This window comes from Egretta garzetta, unplaced genomic scaffold (genome assembly GCF_000687185.1).
Source record: "Egretta garzetta isolate BGI_Z169 unplaced genomic scaffold, ASM68718v1 scaffold23, whole genome shotgun sequence".
NCBI classification, from domain to species: Eukaryota; Metazoa; Chordata; class Aves; order Pelecaniformes; family Ardeidae; genus Egretta; species Egretta garzetta.
Window position 1 is genome coordinate 2,667,339 of NW_009259237.1, and position 9,944 is coordinate 2,677,282.

Genomic DNA, 9,944 nt, shown 5'->3' on the forward strand with positions numbered 1-9,944 from the left:
ATGGCAACTGGAAAGGACACATCGCTGCTGCCCTTGATTCTTGCTGTCGGGATCACAGCACTTGTAGCTACCGGTAAGCTTCAGAAGGGTTTTTACCCATTGCCTTCTGTAAAGGAACAGAGCACATGTGCAGCTTGCTCACCTAGGGGAACCCCAGCTTTATTGGAGGAGCTGGGCACCCAACCTTGCTGCATAGAAATTAAGTCTGAATAGCAAATAGTTGTTAATTACTTTTTTGTGATCTGGTTTTAGTCATTTGTCTTATTTGGCTTTTTTTGCAAATTCAGGAATGAAATTCCTGTCCCAAAACCTTGTCTGCTGAGGCAGGGCAGACCACTGTACAGCATTTGTAATTTGGTATTGAGAACTTTCACACCGATCTTAAAATGAATCTTACCTAAATGTTAACAGTATTTGTATATGCCAGACTATTTTCAGGTATGTTAGAAGCTTTTTCTTTTGGCTGTGCATACTATCAAGGGTCCAGAATATATTTTGTGTATCCACAGATCTTTTCTTAAACAGGAAATGTATCCGTTGGACTTCTAACTAGAACAACCTGGATCAAAAAGGATTAAGATCTGTATGCAATTACTAATGTGTGTGGATAGTAAGACAACACATATGATATACCCGAGGGAGATTATATGTACAAACCAATCAGAATGAAGGCTGAAATAATGTCAGCTCTACTGATTAGAGTTTGTTGAAGCCTTATGTATGAAAATGAATTGTTTAAGCAAACAAAAGGTGTATATTTAAGTAGCTAAAGCTCTTAGAAATCTGGCAATTACTTACAGATAGACCAATTATGTGATTTTGTGCTCACATCCCCCAGGACAAAAAGTAGGGCAACCAGAAGTGGTGACCAAATATGGGAGAGTCCGAGGGTACCAATTCAAAGTAGACGCAGCTGAGAGGAGTGTAAATGTCTTCTTGGGACTTCCTTTTGCTAAGCCTCCAGTTGGACCACTGAGGTTTTCTGAACCCCAGCCACCTGAGCCATGGAAAGGTGTCAGAGATGCCACTTCCTACCCACCAATGTAAGACAATGGCAAAACCCAAACCCATTGATCTTTCAAATAATGTTATATTATATGCAATTCCAGGACACTGATGTACAGGGTAATCAAAAGCCACAAAGATAAATTCCTTGGTGCCATCTCGTTACCACCTGCAACTGTTACAATTAATGCATTTCTACAGACATCTTTATAAGCTGCTCTTTTTATTAAAAACTCTTATCTAATTGGCATCAGTGATGAACTAATATGGACCAGCACTTTGCCAATAAGGTTCTGTTTTGGGAGCATTTGGCCATTTCTTAGCAATGTTTATAAACTCTGTAGCTTTGGAGCAGAAACAGAAAGAAGCTGAGGAAATGTTGGAATAAAATATTAGAAGAAAAAAGCCGAATGACTCACATGCTTAATAGGACACATAAGAAATGCAGACCAATTCTAATCTATATTGTAAAAGTCTTACTCCATTTGTACTAATGCCCTTGTTTAGTGCATCAAGTCTAATACCTACCATTACAATATAAAAAGCTATTGAAGATGTAAAATAATTAATTTGCATTTTCACTGAGGTAATTTATAGACATATATATTTGTAAATATATTTCTGTAATATTTTGAAACATGCAAAATTATATCTGCATGTCACTCCAGACTGTGGCGCCTTTTTACAGATCTCCTTAATGCCAGGTCAAAGGAAGAAAATATATTAAAAGTGAAAAAAAAAATTATGTTTTCTGTTGCTAACAATCTAGAAATGTACTGGAGATTGATTTCTGGTTTGCACTTTATTGTGGAAGTATGAAGCTTTGAGGTATCTTTGAGGGTTTAGTTATTTCTGTCACTTGTTATTTTTTCATTTATTCAGGTGTCTACAGGATAAAGTACAAGGACAGGTCTTTTCAGACATTATTACTAATAGGAAAGAAAAAGTTCTTCTCCAAGTGTCTGAAGATTGCTTATACCTAAATGTGTACACACCCGTTTCTACAGAAGAACAGGAGAAGCTGCCTGTAAGCAAAATCATTATAAAACCTCTAGCAAAATTATTTTACAGCAAACCTACAACCTGTGCTATATGCAGACTCACAGGTGCAGTGCTGTAATGATGATCAAGTTACAAGCTTTGCCCCGGTAAATATTTGCTGAGATTTAAAAGATACACAAAATCTTATTTTGTAAATAAAATTTTATTGACATTTGAGCTAGGTAATGTTTTATTTCCTCTAAATAATCTGAAAAGTTATGGGCCACTGCTATAATGTAAGTATTTAATAAAATGAATGCCATTTTGTAAGATTGCAGGCCTCATATTCAAAAGACTTCTACCATTTGTGAAACATAATCTGCATCAGGAGTGAAACAGCACAAAATATTACATTTTGGTTTATATTTAGTTTTTATCACTGGGAGCTCTTATCTGTGCTGGGTTGTTTCTGGTTTTGTCTTTCCAGGTCTTTGTATGGATCCATGGAGGTGGATTAGTTTTTGGAGCAGCTTCATCATATGATGGTTCAGCATTAGCAGCCTTTGACAATGTGGTGGTTGTAACAATTCAGTACAGATTAGGTATCGTTGGATATTTTAGGTAAGATATTTTATCTAAGTTTTTGCTGAGTGATTTCCAAAATCACCTGTGCAAAGCCTTGTGAAGGGACATGCAGAATACTTGCTTATGCAAAAAAATTGTATGTTTCTTAATTACATATGCAACAGATGGGAACAATTTACAAGTCCCAGGTCAGCTTTGAAGTCTATTCTTGTTTGATTGCTACTCCAATCTCAAGACTTTCTCAGCCGTTTATTTTTCAGTTGTGTAGAGAAACTCTGTATAGAGAGTGGCAGGTGATTTCTTTTACCACAGATTGTATTTTTTCTCTGCCTTTTTTCTTGCATTGAGCATTTGAATAAATCTATTATTTCTCTGCAGCACTGGTGATAAGCACGCCCGAGGTAACTGGGGGTATTTGGATCAAGTAGCAGCTCTTCAGTGGATTCAGGAAAATATTATACATTTTGGAGGAGATCCAGGATCCGTCACTATTGCTGGAGAATCTGCAGGTGGAATCAGCGTTTCTGCTCTTGTAAGACCACAGTAATATTGAATTTTAATTACTTAGGGGGAAAAAAACCCACTGCCCACATTAATGTTTAGTACCTGCATGAAAGGTCAGTGAGACAAAAGAGATGGGTTTATAGTAAATGACATATCACAGCTTCTGATGGATAAAAATGTTCTTTTCATACCCAAATCTTGTAGTTCAGACCAAAAATGTTATTCCTCATCTACTAAATTAAATTCTAGGGTTTTTTTCTGCAGTGTCAAAACCCCCAAAAATTATCCTTATGAGAAAAGTCCTTAGAAGATGTATTGCCCATTTCCTCTTTGCTTTCACAGTCACTCGCACAAAGTAACCAAGGCAAATAGTCATGATAGCTGAACTAGACATGCATTTTGTGACCCAGTGATGATGTAAAATTTTTACATCAACACTGAGGACATTGGCTAAGAGGTTCTTCTTCTCCAGTCTCTCACGATTTGGTACAGATCACACAGTGAAACCAGGGTTCAATGATACATGTGATAAAAATTCCTCTTTCCTAAGCTCCTGCCCTCTGGCCAATAGTTCTTTATTCCCCTTCTACGGCACAGCCAGACTATCTTGGACACAGTTATATTCGATCCATATCTGGCTTGCAGTTCCATGAAGTCTTGGAAGCAAGATGCTAGGCAGGCGTGAACTGCTTATCCCTGATAGTGCTGCCAAAGCCCTTTGCATAGCTGAACTATGATCAGAGGCTACAGAATAACAGTCTAATGACATTTGTTTTCAAAATGTTTTAAATGGCAATTCCTGATACTGAAATTCTAAGTCAGTGTTCAGAACACAATGCTTGTCATGCTTGTAATACTTGTTCTTGCTTTTTTACAGGTCTTATCTCCCCTGGCAAAGGGCTTGTTCCATAAGGCCATTTCAGAGAGCGGTACTGCAGTCAGGGTTTTGTTCACTGACCAGCCTGAGGAGGAAGCACAAGTGGGTATTTTGTGGTAATTTTAATTATTTTTCCAGATAGCTTTGTGTATCTTAAACTGCTTATTCCAAAATGTAGAACCAGATATTTTTTTTCTTGTGAAACTACAATCAAAGTCATTTGCACACAGAAATACTGTCTTTAATAATACATGTTTAATGATGCTTTGCTTTTCAAATACCCAAATATCCACATACATCTGAGTGAAAGCAAAAGACTAAGGAAGCAAAGAGAGAAGGCAGGGGAGAAGTGTGAAATGTAAAGGAATACTATAACATGTACTGTCTTCAAGAAAAGGTGAGCTATAATTTTTGGCTGGAAAATGGCACCAGATTCCAGATTCGGAATACTACTCCCCTCCTGTTTGATGCCTATTGTGTGCAAATAAACAAGACTTTATTCAATTTGTTTTTACTTGAAAAGATCTGACTTCAACCCAATTTTTTTTTTCAACTACAAGAAACAACTTCCAGGAAACTAGATTTGATAATCTGGGATATAAAAGAGGCAACATTATAATAAGCTCTGTTTCTCTAATGACAGCTGTTACTCCACCCAGAAAGACGTCATCAAGAATGGTATTATGTGCTCGTTGTTACAATCTACACGGTCGCATTCTGTTGGTGCATCACACTAACTCCTTTATGTCATCCTGCCTTCTCAGCCCAGCATGTTATTTACCAAAATGAGTATCTTGGTCTATTTCTGTATCAAAATATTTTGGAGGAGTATGTTTTGTCCTTGTGCTCAGACCAAGTTTGAAGGGTTATGAGGGCTTCCTATTCTCTACCTCTGCAGCTGGAACATGTCTGGCTTCAATGATCCTTGTGCAGAAGTTTGGACTCCCCCCTGCTGGACTCTCAGGCTCAGTGGCTCATAGAGACTTCTATGGGAAGTATATGAAAAAGTGAGTGTTTGTTTTTATTGATTGCAGAGAATTGCTGCTGCCTCTGGCTGTGAAAAATCCAGTTCAGCTGCAATAGTTGAATGCCTAAGAGAAAAAACAGAAGAAGACATAGTACAGATAACACTAAAAATGGTAGGTGAAATTATACTTCTTGCACTTAAATGACATGTCAAATTTTATCATAACATAGTAGGCTGTTTGTGTGTTGTAATGGTAGGAAAACTTGAAGTGAATGTAACATATGACTTTCTTGCCCTTTTCAGGATTTGACAGCACTGAAGCTATGTTATACCTCACCTGAAAAATGTGAACAGGTTACTTCCCTTTCATTCTGCATGCACTTTGAGCTACTTGTGTTTTGCTGTCATGCTCTGCCAGGGGGAGGAAAAGAGTGTATGAAAGCGTGTATGAAATGTCACAGTTTCTTCTGGAGAACCTGAAAATTAATTAATATAATATATTATGTCCTACTTAAAGTTTCTTACTACAGTGCAGGCTTCCATGTTCCTTTGCAGTTTCGACACAGAAGTTTTTCCACTACTACTCCACACATCCATAATAGGATTGGACTAACTAAGAAGAGATGTAAATTGGACACCATCACCTAAGTTTCACAAACTTTAAAAATACAATGCTAATCTTCACAGAATCTTCTGCCTAATGCAGAACATCTCTCAGAGAAAATTTAGAGACAGCTTGAATACTGTTACTTCCTGTATTTTCACTTGGCACTTAATTTGTTTTGCTTTGGAAATACAGTAAAAATCTGAATTTTTTTTCTAGAAGCAAAATTAATGTATTAATGAAGCTTGCTTTTTTTTTTTTCCCCTCCAGTCTTCCCTGTTCATCAGTGCATCTGCAGATGGTGTATTTTTTCCGAAGAGTCCCAGGCAATTACTATCTGAAAAAATGATCAATGCAGTTCCATATATAATAGGAGTAAATAACTGTGAATTTGGATGGGTACTTCCTATGGTAAGAGACTTACAATGTCGTTATTTCTGTACCATTTTGTTAATATAGATTTTCTAATAAATATGATTCTCTGTGTCATGCAGACAATGAAATTTCCTGCTTACACAGATGGTCTGGATGAAGATGTTGCACGTCAAATTTTGCAGAGCTCCTTAGCATTATCACTGAAGGTAAGAGACCATTTTCAGAATAACCCAGTGCTGCTTCTTCACTGGTCTGGTTCTGTATTTCTACTCCTGGAGGGGCATATTTTGAGGCAAACTTTGTTCTGTTTGACAGCTTCCTACCATGGGGAGTAATTGGCAGCAGACATGGTGTATTCCTGTTGCCACTGGCAACTGAAAATACACTTTAAATTTCTATCCTAAATGCTCCTCTTCTTTAAAAGGAGTTCTGTGGAAATCCAGGAGTGATTCAGGTACCTAAACATACATCTCGTGTGACATTTTCGATACCCCAGATTATCCCAGACACCCATACTAGCAGGTATGGCACAAGACCTACAGAACACACTATTCTGAAGCAGTAGCTGGAGACTAGAAAGGATAACCTGAGATGTTTGAAATGGCACCGAGAGACCTATGTTTGGGTGTCTTGAGTTTTTGCTTCCTTGTAATTTACAAACCTCTTAGCCTTCTGGTTCCTTTGTGCTCTCCTGAAACTACTCAATGCAGAAAAATGCAGATTAATAGGTAAGAATTAAGGACTTTATAAACATGGCCAGTACTTGCAATGGATCATTCAGTGTCACAGTCACGCATCGTTAAGTTGGAAAGGCAGAGCCTGGGCTTGTTCTGAAAGGGAGTAAATTATAGCATATAGCCATCTACAACAGTAAATCAGTTTTATGAAATCCAACAGGATTTCTTTTCTCTAATGAGGGTTATTTCCACAGAAGGGAGAACAGAATATCATGTTCATTTATCAGCATCACTATCTGATGTTTAGATAAAGATGTGTGATCTTTAGATCTTGTAAACCTCTTTTCCCTGAGAACGTCTATATCCGGTAGCTGTGTAACTCCCAGTTCTGAGCTCTGAGCCACACCGTACCACAGCTGAGGATTTTATCTGAAAGAAGGTAGTGTTTGGATTTAGCCAGAGACGTGCGGATAGCACACTCAGTTAGTGCTGTTGCTCCTTATAATATCCATCACCATGATAAGAAATATTTTTGTTGTCCATTCCAGGGTGTTACTTCTGACGTTGTTGATCAAGTATACAATGAATACATAGGGAATGCAGAAAATCGTGCTCAGGTGCGAGATGGCCTTCTTGATGCAATAGGAGATCCTTTGTTTGTTCTTTCAGCCATTGAAGTGGCTAGATACCATAGAGGTGAGTCTCTAATTCAGCATCTATTAGAAGAAATGTAGAATTCCATCCTGGGGTGTGTTTATGGACAGTATGCATCGCACTTCATTATCCAAACAACAGGTAGTGCTTTAATCTTACCAAAATAGCTCGTGATGGAAGTTTATCATCTTTGGTGGCAGGTATTTTCAGCTCTCAAACTAACGCTCTTCTGTATATTTTCTACTAGATGCTGGCAACCCAGTCTACTTTTATGAATTTCAACATCGACCAAGTTCAGCGACAGGTGTTGTACCAGAGTTTGTAAAAGCAGACCACACAGACGAGATTGCCTTTGTCTTTGGAAAGCCATTCTTAGCCGGTGATGTATCCATGCTTACTAAAGTATCCCTTTTAAAACATCATTATTATCAATTTTACTTACTGGAGGGCTTTTAGGATAGACTTTCTCTCTTAGAAACATTGAAATTAACATAAGCATTTTCTGTCCTTAGTAGTAGTTACTTTTCATGAAATCATTCATCTGCAGTTCTCTCCTCAGGTGACCCTCCCATAGCTCAGAGTAACAAGTAGAACTGATTACAGTTTATTGGAATCGATATAGCTGCTACTTTTTTGATTATTTAGTTTTTAATGTTGCCATTTCATCTCTCACTTTGCAGGGCATGCTACAGAAGAAGAAAATAAACTCAGCAGAACTGTAATGAGATACTGGACTAACTTTGCTAGAAATGGGTGAGAATCATAACGCTAATTATAGCTCAACTTTCGTCTGTGCTGCCTGAAACATAATAGCAGTATTTCTATCATGGCTCCTACAAATTTGGCAGAATTTAAGATAAATATTGAAGCAAATTATTTCTATTCTTAATGATTGCAAGGAAAACCTTTTAAATGAACCTGCAGATGAAAAAAGAAGAAAAAAAAATTCCAAGATCTATTATTCCATCTGCAATGGAGTTTTAGATCCAAAAGTAATGGCAATTATTAAATGTTTGCTGTTCCACTGATGAGTATTTTGATAAAAAACATCCAACTATTCAGGTACTAGAATCACATAACCTGAGCTCATGTTAGTTTTCTGAAATGCTCTCAGCCTGAGCAGCCAGAGCACAATTGACAGGCAAATGGAAAGATGATAACTTTTCATTATATTATTTCCAGAAATCCCAACGGAGAAGGCTTGGTCCATTGGCCTCAGTATGATCTGGATGAAAGATACCTGGAAATAGACCTAATGCAAAAGGAAGCAAAGAAATTGAAAGAACGCAAAATGGAGTTTTGGACACGGCTCACACAACAAATGATGAATGAAAGGAGAGAACACACAGATTTATAAAAGTTGTGGAGGGTGTAGTTTGCTTTTAAAACCTGAAGTAAAGTCAAACAAAATTAGTTTGTCAGGATGCAGGGTTTAATAATCACCTTCTAACTCACTATTATGTAATCTGTTGTCATGATCACAGTGAAAGGAGAGAATCAAGGGAAAATTGGAACGTTTGTGGGGCTAAAAATCACCGTTTAATGAAGCAAGCAGAAAAAGCCCACAATCTCGCAGACTCAAAAAGACCACGGTATCTACCCAGTGGCTATCAAAACTGAATATTGCTCTTGTGAGAAGGGGGAATGAGGAAGAAATTGGCAAATATATTTAAACCTGTAAGAGATTATCTATACATAATATATCATAAGTGTCAGAATATGTTATATGCTTATTCCACTCTTCTTTCAGGAGAGAACGATCAGTTGTCATTCTTATAGCCTCTTTCCACTTTCTTTAATTGGAAATAGCTTGTAGGGAGCAGAGCATCCATCAGAAAACATCTATGAGATGGGCTTGACATCTCACAAATGAGGACAGAAAATCTCTACTTGTTTTCTTGTTTTGTAAACTGTTATAAATAAATGTTGCTTTTGATTTTTTTGGATCTTTATTTTACTTAACTGTTCTAGACTAAATCCAAGAGGTTAAATCACACCCAAGAAGCCAGAGATGTGCCCAGATTCTTTCTTCAACCTAAAGGGTTTCAGATATGAATTTTCTAGCTTTCTTTGCAGGATCTGAGTCTCAAGGCTCTGGGGTTTTCATAGACTGTTCTGTGATGTGATTATCTGTTCTTCAACCTTTCCTGGAAAAAAAATTCACCATTCACTGGCTGGAGGGACGAAGCATTGCTGGCAGGACAGACACCCACTGAGACAGAGGAAAGAGCAAAGTATGATGTTGTTCACTGCATGTTGTTAGCTCAACATTGTCCATGGGCCCACAAAGGGAGGACCTGCTGATGTGAAAAGTGTGCGCCCTTCCTCCTTTCAAGGACACCAGCAGCTGTGACCACATTTTTGGCATATCTGGAATGCGTCAGGGCACACAAGCAGTGGAACTTTTTGCAAAGTTACATGACAAACAAGGTAGGCTTGCCAGGCACAAAGGAACACACAACATAAGCAGCCAAGAATCTAGAAGAACTCTGCTCCTAACAATAAACAAACAGCAATAAATCAGCTTTAACTACCCTCTTACCTGGTGTGGACCTCACCCTCTCATCTCCCGCAGTGTCCCACAGTCTAATGGCGACTCTTCCCGGGAGGGGCTGGTCACAGTGGCACACTGGCAGCCCAAGTTCCTGCCTGCAAGTGTTGATTTCTTGAGGATGTCGTCTTCTTCCTCCTCACCTCTGGGTTTGCTTGGCCGTG

At 38.1% G+C, this 9,944-nt stretch overlaps 1 protein-coding gene across 2 annotated transcripts; it reads left to right on the forward strand.

Moving 5' to 3' along the window:
- On the forward strand, window positions 1–8,725 carry LOC104123642 (fatty acyl-CoA hydrolase precursor, medium chain). 2 transcript variants are annotated; one of them, XM_035891514.1, is made up of 14 exons: window positions 1–73; window positions 839–1,043; window positions 1,888–2,032; window positions 2,474–2,607; window positions 2,950–3,103; window positions 3,953–4,054; window positions 4,987–5,091; window positions 5,223–5,273; window positions 5,794–5,934; window positions 6,018–6,104; window positions 7,124–7,271; window positions 7,477–7,608; window positions 7,910–7,982; window positions 8,412–8,725. In XM_035891514.1, the coding sequence occupies exons 1-14, from the start codon at window positions 1–3 to the stop codon at window positions 8,584–8,586; spliced, it is 1,725 nt and encodes a 574-aa protein (XP_035747407.1). In that variant the 3' UTR covers window positions 8,587–8,725. The 2 variants fall into 2 exon arrangements, with proteins under 2 accessions (XP_035747407.1, XP_009634210.1); XM_009635915.2 differs by lacking the exon at window positions 5,223–5,273.
- The last annotated feature ends 1,219 nt before the right edge of the window (window positions 8,726–9,944 follow it).

Bases quoted from the DNA above. Each gene is read 5' to 3' on its own strand.
- LOC104123642 (XM_035891514.1), top strand. From the start codon at position 1: ATGGCAACTGGAAAGGACACATCGCTGCTGCCCTTGATTCTTGCTGTC. The intron at 3,104-3,952 runs GTAAGACCACAG...GCTTTTTTACAG, and splicing joins GAATCAGCGTTTCTGCTCTT to GTCTTATCTCCCCTGGCAAA. The intron at 4,055-4,986 runs GTGGGTATTTTG...TATTGATTGCAG, and splicing joins AGCCTGAGGAGGAAGCACAA to AGAATTGCTGCTGCCTCTGG.